Raw genomic sequence first — 14671 nt, forward strand, 5'->3', positions numbered from 1 at the left:
AAGGAAGGAAGGAAGGAAGGAAGGAAGGAAGGAAGGGAGGGAGGGAGGGAGGGAGGAAAGAAGGAAGGAAGGAAGGAAGGAAGGAAGGGAGGGAAGGGAGGGAGGGAGGGAGGGAGGGAGGGAGGGAGGGAGGAAGGAAGGGGAAAGAGACAAGAGACAAGGAAAAGGGAGAAGGCAGGGAGAGAAGGAAGGAGAAAAGAAAAGAAAAGAAAGAAGGAAGGAAGGAAGGGGAGGAGAGGGAGGAAATACTGCAAACCAGCCTATGAGTCCCACAGCTGGAATACTTTCCTGCGGTGCCCTTACATTCCTCCGAATCAGCGTGACTTTATTCCTACTTGCGAGACCAACATCACGTGCCTTAAACAATGGCAGCGATTGTGACCGTATCCTGGGGCCCTTTCACAGCAGAGGAAAAACAACCGTCGGCTTGTTGTTATCTGTCTCCTTTCCAGGATCACACTTCCAGCTGCCTGACGTTCCGCACACGAGGCTCCCCCCCACATCCAGAAGCATCTCCCGGGATCTTAAGTCTCCGCGGTACACTCAGCTCCAGGCACCGACAGCCTTTCGGATTACCCGAGGAGAGGAACCGTGTCCCCCCCCCTCCCCTTTTTTAAAAGACAAGTTATGGATCTGGGAAACCTCAGCAGGATGAGGCAGCAAGTAACCGAAGCCCATTTTTCTGTGTGTGTGTGGGGGGGGGCCTCTGGGGTTTCCCCCCATCTTTCCTTGCAACTGTTTGTCATTCCGCAAAGGTTCTGCTTTTGTCTTTAAAGTTCCTTTAACAAGTGCGGGCTTCGAAGTGGGCCAAGAGCTCAGATGTAAAGGAAATGCCCAAAACTCTTTTGTTACTGCTATCTTTGATTAATAAAAAGTTAGAGCTGCCAAAAAAAGGAAGAAAAAATAAAGGTTCCTCTTAGCAGTGACAGATTTTTTCAGCCCAAATCTCTGCCAGATGAGGATGATGATGATGAAGAGAGTGACCGCTCTCTCTTTTTCAACTTAAGAATACATAATACAAATGAAAATAGCAGGAAAGTGGTGGGGGGGAAAAAGGAGACAGGAAGGAAAAATGATGGGTAATAAAGCGTCGGCTTCCAATCTTTTTTCAGCGCAATAAAGGACAAAGTAGAATTACAGCCACTTTTTACTGCATCAGCTTAACAACCACCAGCCCTTCCTATAGCAACAAATGGACAGCAAAATTACTGTTTTTCCCCTGTCTGTAGCAAAAGTCCAGAAGCAGTTTCCTCCAGATAGAAACAAAATTGGACACGTGCTTTTCTCTACTTCAGGGGTATCCAACTGTGGCAATTTTAAGATCTGTGGACTTCATTTCCCAGAATTCCCCAGCCAGCAGAGGAATGTAAGGGCACCGCAGGAAAGTATTCCAGCTGTGGAACTCATAGGCTGGTTTGCAGTATTTCCTCCCTCTCCTCCCCTTCCTTCCTTCTTTCTTTTCTTTTCTCCTTCCTTCTCTCCCTGCCTTCTGCCTTTTCCTTCCTCTTGTCTCTTTCCCCTTCCTTCCTTCCTTCCTTCCTTCCTTCCTTCCTTCCTTCCTTCCTTCCTCCCTCCCTCCCTCCCTTCCCTCCCTTCCCTCCCTCCCTGGGAGTTGAAGTCCACTTAAAGAAAATGATTCTGTCTTAAGGGACCCGAAATGATCTGCTCTTGTTGAGTTGGATCAGAAATCAGCCAGCACGGAGGCCACCCAGAGAAGGACTGAAGAGATGAGTTGGAAACCTCTAAAGAGACCAGGCTTGCTTCATCCTCACCGTAACCATCATTGGGACACTGAAGACCAGGAGAAAAACCTTCTGTTGGGCTGGCCTTGGAGATGGCCACGGCCACGCCTGCAATCCGAGTGCTGCCCTTCAGCTTCTCCATCACCTGCCTGTTAAAAGAACCACACGGGGGAAAATGTAACCGTAGGCAGGGTGTTATTTATCAGCTACGAGAGCACCAAGGGGATGAAATACAGCAATGCGGTCTTGTTTCCCAAAGACACGGAACAGATCACGGGTTTCCGAGTGTCGTTCCGTTCTTGCCGTTTGCCCAGAAGCATTTTCAAGTGACTGGAAAGAGAGGAATGGTGCCTACGGGCAGTCCTCGACTTACAACAGTTTGCTGAGCGAGAGTTCTAAGTTACAGAGGCACTGGAAAAAAAGCGACTTATGACCATTTGTCAGACTTACGGACTTGCAGCATCTCCGTGGTCGCGTGATCAAAACTGAGAATGCATAGCAACTGACTCAGATTTATGACGGTTTGCCGTGTCCAGGGGGGGTCACGCGATCCCTTTTTGCAACCTTCTGACCAGCAAAGTCAATGGGGAAGTCCGATTCACTTAACAGCCATGTTACTAACTTAACAACTGCACTGATTCACTTAACAACAGTGGCAAGAAGAGTTGTAAAACAGGACAACAGAAATTTTGGACTCAATTGCGGTTGTAAGTCAAGGACCACCTGAATAACCAGTTCTCACACATACGACCCCTCATAGCATCCCCACAGTCACATGATCAAAATCTGGCTGCTTGGCAACCGGCATGTATTCAAGACACTTGCAGCATCCGGGAAGGGGGGGGAGGGTCACGCGATGGCCACTTGCCACCTGCCCAGCCAGCTTCCAACAAGCAAAGTCAATGGGGGGGGGAAATGGATCTGCTTAATGACCTTGTGATTTCCTTAACAACTGCAGGGATTTGCTTAACAACAGCGGCAAAAAAAGGTGGTAAAATTAGACAGGTCTCACTTAACTGCCTTGCTTAGCCGTGGAAATTCTGGTCCCAAAGGTGGACATAAAGCAAGGACTAGCTGTATCTGTTATGCTGCATCCCAAAAGGGCAGCAGCTGAATTCAACCAAGCACAGATTCGTGGCTTGTATTCACCCCAAGGTGTGGCAGAGCCCAGCTAAGAAACCAAGAGAGCTCTAGTTCCCGTATCGCGTGCGATCCTGGCTTGCTTCTGCTTGGAAAAGTAGAAAAACACAAGCAGAAGTGATTTAAACCAAAGCAGCAGGTGCCAAGAGAGGAAGGCATGTTTTTCCTTGCAGCTAGCAAGTATCTCCTGGGGCTGTGATGCTAAAGTGAAAGGGGGTGTTTGGCCGCCGGAAATCAGAATAGCCTCTTCCGAGCTGTTTTCTCCAGAAGCTGCAGATTCAGAAAAAAGGAGGTCAAATTCTTCCTGGGATGTTTCTCTGGGGGAGGAGGAGGCAAATTCCCACTTACCCTGTGAAAAGCTTCCCATCCAGCAGCACCATGTAAGGCGGGTGGGGGCCATCCGACAGCACCCACTTCAGGTCAGATTCCTTCTCTGCCACGTGGATGACCCCGGTGTCTCCGTTCATGGAGGCTGTGAGGAGAGAGAGGTCGAGGACATCAGAGGGAGAAATCGCACACCCACAACCAGCAGCTGCCCTCCCCTGTCTCCAGGGCCCTTCCCTGATGGGGGGGGGCTCTTTTCAGGCCCCTGCGAGGCTAAGTAAGGCATTCTCCCCAAAACTGGCCAACTGTCCCCATTTAATTTTTTTAATTTAATTTTAAATCCCATTTATATCCCGCCCTTCTCCGAAGACTCAGGGCAGCTTACAATCTAAGAAGCACAAATCAATGTGCTTAGCAATAGCCTTCATTCTATGTATATGCCTGCTTATTATTAGGGCTTTCGCCCCCCCCCAAGCGGCATTATTACAAAGTCAGCTTATTGCCCCCAACAATCTGGGTCCTCATTTTACCTACCTGGGAAGGATGGAAGGCTGAGTCAACCTTGAGCCTGGTGGGACTCGAACCTGCACTAATTGCAGGCAGCTGGTATTACTTAAGGAGGCATTAGCCCACTGCTCCACCCAGGCTCAAGGGGCAAAGGACAAAATAGCTGCCTCCGCAAATGTCAAGACCCTCATTTTATGAATTCTTTAAAATACAGAAAATGAATCACAGTTGTTAGTAGCGCCCTTTCTACTGATGAGGCACTGCCCCAGCTATAACCTAATCAGCCCCGGAATTATTAAACAAAGGCTGGCTTTGCTCAGCCCCAAACAATATAGGATCTTGAAGGGTTCGCATCCCTCTGTTCACAAAACACTCTCCTTACCCCTGGGCAATTTTCACTATAAAGCATTTTACAGGTGGTTCTTGACTTACAACCAATCAAAGTTACAACAGCACTGGGGAGGGAGTGACTTATGACCGTTTTTCACACTTACGGCCATTGCAGCATCCCCGGGGTCATGTGATCCAAAATTTGGAGGCTTGGCAACTGGTTCATATTTATGACAGTTGCAGTGTCCCAGAATCACACGATCCCCTTTTGCAACCTTATCAAGGGGGAAGCCAGATTCACTTAACCGCCATATCGTTAACTTAACTGCACCGATGCACTTCACAACCGTGGCGAGAAAGGACGTAAAGTGGGAGAAAATTCACCCAACGAAGACTTTGGGCTCAATTTGTGGTCTTAGTTGAGGACTACCTGTAGTGAAATTAGAAGGCACCACAAGCGGCGAATGGGGTCTCAAGATTCATAAAAATAAAAAGAGAGAATAGAAGCATTGCTGTCATACATTGCCTCTGTGCTTTGGAACTCTGCTGGCACGATGCAGAGAGCTCTGGGGACCAGCAAAATGGGTTGGGAGCTGCAGGTAGCCTACCTGTGGTCCACACCTGCCTGGCCTATTTACTATCAGACATGAGTGACTGGCAGTATTCCCCCCAAGGAAATATTCCTTCAACACAACACTCACACTGGCAGCCTATTTGATGAGTGGCATTCAGGAGACGGACGCAGGTGGCTGTTTTATTCAGTGGGATGTAGATTTTCTTCTCCACAGAGTTGCACCAGCCTAAATCTGCACAAAAAGTGAGGGATTTAATAGGATATTTTTTTTTAGGAAAAAAAAAAGTTACTACAAAACCGGAATATCCTGCTCTGGTGCTGGCAAGGCAGACCAGATTGACCAAAGGTTCATACAGGCTTGGTGGATTTCAACCGCCAGAATTTACAGCAGCCGATTACAAAGTCCAATGCCTTGCCTTAGGCCAGGCATGTCAAACCCGTGTCATCACGTGACGTTGCGTAATGTATCGGGACTGTTTTGCCATTGCTGGCAATGGGGTGGGCGCGGCTTCTGGCCCATGGGCCGGCAGTTTGAGACCCCTGCCTTAGGCCCATCTCCATTCCTTATAGCAGGGATGGCGAACCTTTTAGAGACCGAGTGCCCAAACAGCAACCCAAAACCCACTTATTTATCACAAAGTGCCAGGGCCGCATCAGCATTCTGGTGCCCTCGGGGGGGGGGGGGCAGGGAAGCACCTCTGAGTGCTCCCTCTGACAAGCCAAAACTGGGGGTGCAAAAATGGGGCATCGTGCTGCAAGGCGCAAAAACGGCCACTGCTGCGCCACGGGGTGCAGATACGAGGCACTGCACCATGCAAGAACCGGGCAATACTAGTATCACACAGACACTGGCCCCGCCCCATTTGCGTGCTTGCGGCCCCGCGTGCGCATGCACGCATGTAAAATGCTTCCCCGCCCTTTTCTTCCAGTCCAATTGACAATGGTTGGTGACCTCTGCTCTATCACCTCTGCTCGAGCTTGCAAGTTGGCCGCTTCGCCTCCTTTGTGCTGGGCGGGGCTCCTGCTCCGTGCGGTGGTGGTGGCCTGATGGACCTGCTGCTGGCGGCGGTGGCACACGTGCCCATAGAGAGAGCTCTGAGTGCCGCCTCTGGCACACGTGCCATAGGTTTGCCACCACTAACTTATACCATTTGAAGAAATGAGAAGGGTGGACAGAAAGCTCCTAGCTGGGGGGAGGGGGGATGTGGGCTATTATCATAGGACAGCCATGTAAATAAAAATATTAACAGCATAATTAGTTGCACTCATTTGGATAAGGGAGACCTCAGCATTAAATCAATCATTAAGCAGAACCTGAAATCTTGTTTCATAACTCTACAAATTGAGCAATAAAGATTTCTGAGATTTTGCCCAGATTGGAGACATAAAACTAGAACTGAAGCAAAGGGGATAAATTCTTCCCTGGAATTCCCTCCATGACCAAATGCATGTATCAAAACAACTGATTACAGCACAAATACCTCATAGCATAGCTGACTCAGGAATTCTGGGAGTTGAAGTCCATGAGTCATAAAAGAGCCGAGGTTGCCTACCTGTGGACTAGCCAAACCCAAGTCCTGCAGCCATTCTTTGTGTTTTAGTTTCCAGGCATTGGGTCATTTTAGTCGTTCTCTGAATTTTTTCCAAACTCTCAACATCTTTTTTGTGATATGGTGACCAATAATTGGCTGCAGTATTCCAGGTGTGATGTTACTAGGGTTTTATAAAGTGGTGTGATCTTGATTCTATGCTTGTGTTTATACAATCCAGGATCGTATTAGCTTTTTTGGCTGCTGCTGCAAACTCCTGGCTCATGGTGAAGTGATCGTCCACTAGGACTCCAAGGTCCCTCTCACAGTTACTGTTTTTAAGCCAGCTCTCGCCCAGTCTGTACTTGTAGATTTGATTTTTCCTGCCTAAATGTAAAACTTTGCTTTTTTTCCACACTGAAAGTCATTTTGTTGGACAGGGCCCATTGTTCAAGTTTGTCAAGATCTTTTTGGATCCTGAGTTTGTCTTCTGGGGTGTTGGCTACTCCTGTCAGTTTGGTGTCACCTGCAAATTTCATGAGTTCTCCTTCTAAGTCATTCATGAAGATGATGAAGAGTACTGGGCCTAAGACGGAACCTTGTAGTACCCCACTGCTTACTTCTCTCCATGTGGACGTAGTGCCGTTGAGGCCTACTTGTTGAATATGGTTTGCCAGCCAACTACAAATCCATCTGGTAGTGATGTTTTTCTACCTTACCAAGGAGTAGGTTGTAGTCTACTTTATTAAATGCCTTACTGAAGTCTAAGTATACTACGTCCACAGCATTTCGCTGGCCTATTAGTTTAGTCACTTTGTTGAAGAATGAATTAAGATGCTTGAAAACGCAACATCAGTAAAGACTCCAGATCCCATCAGCCCGGATGGAAGTGCCTTATATTTGTACAAAGCCCTTTGGAGGGCCTAATTTTTGGCTTAGAATAAAAGGTCCAACCAACCCTTTGCTATCTATCTATCTATCTATCTATCTATCTATCTATCTATCTATCTATCCATCCATCCATCCAATTTATCTCATATCAGTTATCATCTATTTATCAGCTATTATCTCTTTACCAAAAGTAGCAATTCAGTTATCTACATAACTAGCTATCACTATCATCTTTTTATCTCTAAGAAATCTATCATCCATTATCCATCTATCTTCCACCTGTATCATCTATGTCTGTCTGTATCTATCATCTATCCATCCATCTTCTTTCTATCACAGCCAGCCAGCCAGCTATCAGAATCTTGTCCCATCTTATTACTTTATAAGCAACCCAAGTTGTAAATATACCGAATACTCCTCCCCTCCTTTATTTCCCACCACCACAGCCCTGCGAGGTAGGCTGGCGAGAAAGAGAGGCGGGGAGAGGGAAGGACTGGCTCGAAGTCACAGCTTGCCTCCTAGAACAGGGGTAGGCAACCTCGCCTCTTTTATGACTCGTGGACTTCAACTCCCAGAATTCCTGAGTCAGCACAGCTGACTCAGGAATTCTGGGAGTTGAAGTCCACGAGTCATAAAAGAGGCGAGGTTGCCTACCCCTGTTCTAGAAGAAAGCCCTGTAAAGACCCTCGTGGTTTGTTCAACACCCAGGCCGTGCCAGGTGGGCATCATGGGAGCTGGCGTCCAGCCCCTCCGGCGGGCAACTGTTCGGGGACGACCCTCCGCCGCGACGAGGCCGACGCTCCCCGCCCTCCGGGCCCCCCATTCCGCCCCAACAGGCCCCGAGCCCGCTCTCCCCGCGCGAGAGGGCCTCACCGGGCGCCAAGGCGCACAACACGATCCCGCGAAGGAGCCAGGCCGCCGCCGCCGCCCTCCCCCTCATCCTCCGGCCGCTGCAAGGGGCCGCTTCCTCCTCTTCTTCAATAGCCGCCATCTTCCCGGCAACTTCCGCTTCTTGCCCAGGCTGGGCTCTCTAGCGCGGCGGGCCTTTCTCTATGGTTCCGGGCGGCGGTTGCTTCCGGTTTCCGTGAGCAGAGCGTCGGCTTGGCGTCTTCCTCCTCCTCCTCCGATAGGGAGCGCGAGACCCGGGCCGCTCTTTCCCTATCGCTGGTACCTAGCCGGAAGCGGAAGTGCGGGAGTGGGCGCCGTCCCGGCAGCGGTGACGTGGAGGCGGCAGCAGCGGCAGCAGCAGCAGCTGAGGAGGCGACGATGCTCACCAAGTTCGAGACCAAATCGGCCCGCGTGAAAGGTAGGCCGGGCGCCGCAGTGGAGCAGCGGTGCTGAGGGCGGGGGTCTCCCGGCTGGCTTGGAAAGCCGCCGTGGGGGTCCCAGTCAGGGCCCCGGGGGTGGGGGTTGAACCCTGCCCCGGTGCATTGGCAGCAGAAGAGGCGGGTCTGGTTTTGTCTTCGCCTATTCCAGTGTTTCTCAAGCTGGGCCACTTGAAAGGTGGGAGGACTACAACTCCCAGAATCCCCAGCCAGCCTGCTTCAAAAAGGAGGGACTTCAGCTCCAGAATGCCCCAGCCAGCCTGCTTAAATATAATTCCCCAGCCAGCCTGCTTTAAGATGGGTGGACTTCAACTCTCAGAATTCCCCAGGCACCCATGATGTGCTGGCTGGGGAATTCTGGGAGTTGAAGTCCACCCATCTTCAAGTGGCCCAGCTTGAGAAACACGGGGTTATTCGGTTGAAATCCTCCCCTTTCCCCCCTGCACAGCACTCCAGAAGGCTAGCTGCAACAAAGCAGTAAACAAAACATCAATATCTGTCTAAAGCAGATTTTACAGAGGATTCGAAACCCTTAAGTTTCACGCGTACAAAGATTTTATTCACCGGGTGGTTGGAAGGCAGTATTCTTGGCTGGGTTTCCCAATGACAAAATGTTGCCTCCGTGCATAGAAATTGAATAAATTTCTAGCATAGTAAAATTATTACACCCCCCCCCCCCGCCCCCAATTTCTATAGCCACTTCTGCATCGGCTCATAATTGTAAAACTATAAAACCGTTAAACCATTACAAACATCAAAACAATAAAATGATACAAAAAAGACGTGGAGACGCTAGGAAAAGTGCATAGAAGAGCAACACTGACGGTTAATGAACTGGAAACTAAAACATATCATGGAGAATTTGCAGAAACGGTCTGAAAAGAAAGGACTAGGGGCGACATGATAGCAGTCTTCCAATATTTCATGGGCTGTCCCAAACAAGGGCCAACCTGTTCTCCAAAGCACCCAAAGGCAGGACAAGAAGCAAAGAGACTTTGCTTCTTAGCAAAGAGAGAAGCAACCTAGAATTAAAGAGAAATTTCCTGACAGTGAAAACAATTGGTGAAATGGCTTCCCTCCAGAAATTGTGAGTGCCCCATTGCTGGAGGTTTTTAAGAAGAGACTGGACAGCCATTTGTCTGAAATGATAGAGGATCTGCTTGAGGAGGAGGCTGGATTACAAGCCCCTTCCATCCCTATGATTCTGCGTTCTAGAATTCTATGTTCTAGAAGTTCTTGCTTCTACAGGTATCAAAACAGGTTGAAAGTTATGTGTTTTGGGCACTGGGCACATGTGCAGAGTAAAGACACTGCTGTTGTGATTTTGCAAAGATCTAATACAAAGTTAAGTTCTCATTGGCTGGTCTCATAAACTATACTGTCATCTTTTATTACCCACCTGACCTGTGTTGTGGGAATCCAACCTTAGTAATAAACCTTTATTGTCAAAGTACAACATGTGTACATTGAGATTAGCTGAGCCTCCCCCCCCCCCCCGTGCTCTCTCCCCCCAACACACAGTGACAACAAACCCTCCATCCTACCTCATCTGAGTCTTGGCACAGTTTATAGAAAATGCCAGTACTGTATTAAGCTAGGGAAAAATTGAGCTAAGTGATTGGTTTGTTAATTGTAAACAACGACAAGGTTCTTAGCCTGGTGGTCCTTTGCATCCAAGCCGGAAAGTTAGATCAATATCTCTTTATTTATGCGTAAGTAAAAGGAGAGGTCTTCCGTGGATACATGGTGAGAGGCCCTTAGAAAGGAAAAAAAAATCACTTGATATATATAGGTGAAAACATAAAGTTCAAAGCTGTGCGTAGATCTTGCCTCTGGCCTGTCTGAACCAGTCCTTATCAGAATTTCACATTTTTGTTTGTCATTTCAAAGGACTAGAAACATTAATTAAAGGCACAGCTAGTTACTGAAAACATTACTCAAAGAGACACCTTTCTGCTCCCATCAGATTTCTCCACTGGAAAGTGGTAAATTTTCCTTGGTTTATGACCAGTTGCTTAACAGCAACAGACCCCGCCCTAAGATATTTCCGACCCAATTCTGATGTCCAGGGGTCCCTCCACCCCCCAGTCACATGGACGCTTGGTAGCCAGCCTGCATTTATGTCTGCTTGCTGTGTCTCATGGGTCATGTAATCATGCTTTAGGATGTTTTTGCTCAAACCCGACATTTTCTTCCGGTTTTCAGCAAAAATGGCCCATTATGAACAACCATGGCGTTAGCTGAGCTAGATACAACCACTACAAACAAGGTCATAAAATGATTCCAGTCATGTGGTGACCCACTTTATGACCATCGCAAATTACAACGATAGTGGGAAGGCTCCATTACGATTGTCGGTCAAGGTTTTCTATGTGCATTGTGGAAAATAAAAACAGCAGCTGACTTCCAAGAAACACGTATAGTTTTTACCTCTGTTTTCAGGGCTGAGCTTCCATCCTAAACGACCTTGGATCCTTACGAGTTTGCACAATGGGGTGATCCAGCTCTGGGACTACCGGATGTGCACCCTCATTGACAAATTTGATGAACATGATGGTAAGTGATGCTTACACTGTGTGCACGTAAGCTGAGCCGCTTGCCTCTAAAACGTGAGAGGCTGCCTTGCTGACATCAGCCTGCCTTGCTGGATCTAATTGGACGGAATCAAGTCTGCCCACATGTCAGGACCCACCCCAATTCACGTCTTAGGAAAACAAAAACTCTTGGAGTCAGTTCTAGTCCAAAAGGAATTTTTACTAGGACATGTTTGGTTGTGGAAATACAAGACAGGACCTCTGTATTGTTTTACAGATTGAAACTTTATAAAGAGTTCCCGGTTCAACCCCCCTTCCCTCAACCCCATTTGGTTAGCCCCCCATCATTTTTTTTTACTTCGTGTCATCCCTTTTGTGGGAAAAAGGGATCTTCGGATCTTTTATGGTTATTGCCTTCTTCCTTTACAGATTCAAAGGGAGACACAGGCCAGATGCCTCCTTCCCTAACCCTCCCCTTTGTTCCCCCAGTTCAAAAGGTTTCCCTTGGTCTTTGAAATAACCCAAGGCAGGCTGAATCCACATCCGCTCCTCCTTCCTCGGGAGATGGCAGAATCCGGGAAGGGGGGGGGATAATGTTTTAAACATACATTTATGAATGTGATATAAATGGATTCTGACACCACGATTGATTCTGCAGAGCTGGAGAAATAAAATACTAGATTGGCAAAGTAGATCCTGTAGCACAGACATGTCAAACACAAGGCCCGGGGGCCAGATCCGGCCCGCGAAGTGGTTTCATGTGGCCCCCGAAGCCATCCTGGAAACAGTGAGGGAACGGCCCCCACTGCCTTGGCCCTGGCCCAGAGACCCTCCTTCTGCCAGAGACCCTCAGATCTGTCCCACTCCTGCCCGGGCCCCCCCATGAGCACCCTTGATGCGAACGACGTAGAGCTGGCCACGCCCACCCAGTAGGCCATACGCACTCTGGCCACGCCCACCCAGTAGGCCACGCCCACCCTGGCCACACCCACCCGGCCCCCTGAGGGCAACTGCAATGTTGATGCGGCCCTCAATGAAATTGAGTTTGACACCCCTGTTGTAGCAGATGAGTTTCATTCAACAGAGTGAAGGAGTGAGCAAGAGTATGCCAGAAGGAAAAAAAGAAAATAAAAGCACAAGTAGTAGGGGGAAAATACTGCTCTTGCCGGATTGAGCTAAGCAGTTGAGAAAAGAGTGAAAAGCCTTACCTCTTCTCTCTCGATTTCTCTCTGACTCTGAGTATTTTATATTTGCTTTCCAGGGCCTGTCCGAGGGATCGATTTCCACAAGCAACAGCCGCTCTTTGTCTCCGGAGGGGATGACTATAAAATCAAGGTAATAGCAGGTGGTGGGAGTGGTTGGGCTGGGACGGTTTATGAGGGGACGGGGAATTCTTTAAAAACCTGTGGAGGGAAGCAGGGTGGTGGTTGGACTGACCCTCTCTAAACTGACCCACGCAGCTGCTGTTCTCCCTTGAGTACAGGTGGTCCTTCACTTACAACGGTTCGTTTAGCGACTGTTCAAACTTACACTTAAAAAAGTGATTTATGACCGGTTTTTACACAATCATTGCAGCATCCTCCCCCCCCCCCGGTCAATTGATCAAAAATTCAGATGTTTGTCAACTGGTCCTTGTTTATGACGGTCCCAGGGTCACGCGATCCCGTTTTACGACTCTCTGGTCAGCAAAGTCAGTGGGAAACTTAGCAGCTCTGTTAACTAATTTCACAACTGCAGCGATCCACTTAACAACTGTGGCAAGAAAGGTCATAAAATGCGGCAAAACTCACTCAACCACTGTCTTGCTTAGCCACAGAGACGTTGGACTCAAATTGAGGAGGGTCTGTATGAACGGGGATTGAGACAGACTTGTGAGGTGGAAATGTAGATAGAAAATTTCTCGAGAGGCTCTGTGTTAGGCTCTCTCCATTAACCAGCGAACAGCTTGCCTTCAGAAGCTGCAGGTGCTTACTCACTGGAGGTACAGACAACCACCTGTCTGGAATGGTACAGGGCAGTGATGGCGAACCTTTTAGAGACCCAGTGCCCAAACCGCAACCCCAAACCCACTTATTTATCGCAAAGTGGCAGGGCCGCATCAGCATTGTAGTGCCGTCTGGGGGGCAGGGGGGCAGGGAGGCATCTCTGAGTGCCGCCTCTGGCACGCATAAACCAGGGGCGCAGAAATGGGCCACCGTGCTGCAAGGCGCAAAAATGGCCGCCGCCACGCCACTGGGTGCAGATACAAGGCGTTGCACCACGCAAGAACTGGGCAGAGCTAGTGAGTGTTGCGCAGGCACTAGCCCCGCCCCATTTGCAGCACGTGTGTGCTCGTGGCCCTGGGCACGCATGCGGGCGTGTAAAATGCTTCCACCTGGCCTGATGGACTTGGTGCTGGTGGCGCGCGTGCCAACAGAGAGGGCTCTGAGTGCCACGTCTGGCACGCGTGCCATAGGTTCGCCACCACTGGTATAGGGTCTCCTGCTTGAGCAGGGGGCTGGAGTAGAACACCTCCATTCTGATTCTGAATCGTGTGCGATCTGTAATTAATTAAAGGAGGGGGGAAAAACCCCAGCAATCTAGGATTGGCATGACTGATGCCCGTGCTTTTCTCTTCGAGGTCTGGAATTACAAACTGCGCCGTTGTCTCTTCACCCTGCTGGGCCACCTGGATTACATCCGCACCACCTTCTTCCACCACGTGAGTCCTGCTTCTGTCTTTTTGTCTCTAAGCATCCGGCAACACCCTAGAACGTTTCTTTGGGCTTGCAGGAGCCGTAAGACGTTGCCGGGCTCCCTTCCGCACAGGGCCCTGCCTGCCTGCCTGCCCGCCCTCCGAGAGAAAACCGCCGTCTCTTTTCTTCCTAGGAGTATCCCTGGATCCTCAGTGCCTCGGATGACCAGACCATCCGGGTGTGGAACTGGCAGTCCAGAACCTGCGTTTGGTAACCCTCATCTCCAACAATCCTTTCAGCCTTAAAAATTGGTTCTCTTTTTTGTTTCGTGGTTTTTCAGATGTTGGCCGTGCCCCCTCTGGCTGTTGTTGCTCACCGCACAACAGATCCTAAACGGAAGGCTTGTGTAAGGGCTGCCGCTGGTGAGGCTGACAGTGCGGCCACACGGCACTCTTGCACTCGCACAGATGGCGGGCTACGCCTCTGCGTGTGGGTAGAGGGAGTCCTCGACTTACAACCATTTGTTTAGCAACTGTCTGAAATGACAACAACCATGAAAAAAATTATGACCAGGCTTCACACATTTACAAGTGTTGCAGCACCCCTGTGGTCACATGATCAAAATTCAGCTCCTTAGCAATTGGCATGGATTTATGACTGTTGCAGTGTGTGTGTGTGTGTGTGTGTGTGTGAGAGAGAGAGAGAGAGAGAGAGAGAGAGATGATCAACCTTTGTCACCTTCCCAGCTGGCTTCTTAACAACCGTGTGATTCACTTAACCTCAGCGATTCACTTAACGGTGACAAAAAAATGTAGAATCTGGCATGACTCACTTAGCAACTGCTTTGATTAGCAATAGAAATTCTGCTCCCAATTGTCATAAGTCGAGGACAACCCTGTAGCTTTTTCAACGTTTGCTATAAAAGCAAGACTTCTGCGGGTAGATGCCTGTACCAGGTTGAGTATTTGGGGAAAAGAGCTTTGATTACATAGCTGAGTGATTGATACACACACACACACACACACACACCCCGTTATAAATATAGTAAATCGTATTGTAGGTCGTCCTTGAGGTATGACTGTAATTGAGCTCAGAATTGC

The 14671-nt window shown here is 49.0% G+C and overlaps 2 protein-coding genes across 3 annotated transcripts in view; one reads left to right on the forward strand and one right to left on the reverse strand.

Moving 5' to 3' along the window:
- NCSTN (nicastrin) overlaps positions 1-8049 on the reverse strand; it is a 29857-nt gene extending 21808 nt beyond the window's left edge. For both annotated transcript variants that reach the window (XM_081340375.1, XM_081340374.1), the window contains exons 1-4: positions 7911-8049; positions 4745-4849; positions 3231-3354; positions 1773-1891 (exon numbers count right to left, since the gene is read on the reverse strand). In XM_081340375.1, coding sequence (XP_081196501.1) covers positions 1773-1891; positions 3231-3354; positions 4745-4849; positions 7911-8028 — 466 coding nt within the window. In that variant the 5' untranslated portion in view covers positions 8029-8049. The remainder of the gene's footprint in view (positions 1-1772; positions 1892-3230; positions 3355-4744; positions 4850-7910) is intronic.
- Positions 8050-8215: 166 nt separating this feature from the next.
- COPA (COPI coat complex subunit alpha) overlaps positions 8216-14671 on the forward strand; it is a 48459-nt gene continuing 42003 nt past the window's right edge. The window contains exons 1-5 of the mRNA XM_081340271.1: positions 8216-8343; positions 10805-10918; positions 12158-12231; positions 13517-13597; positions 13765-13841. Coding sequence (XP_081196397.1) covers positions 8304-8343; positions 10805-10918; positions 12158-12231; positions 13517-13597; positions 13765-13841 — 386 coding nt within the window. The 5' untranslated portion in view covers positions 8216-8303. The remainder of the gene's footprint in view (positions 8344-10804; positions 10919-12157; positions 12232-13516; positions 13598-13764; positions 13842-14671) is intronic.

This window comes from Vipera berus (assembly GCF_964194415.1).
Source record: "Vipera berus genome assembly, chromosome: 16".
In the NCBI taxonomy this organism is placed as follows: Eukaryota; Metazoa; Chordata; class Lepidosauria; order Squamata; family Viperidae; genus Vipera; species Vipera berus.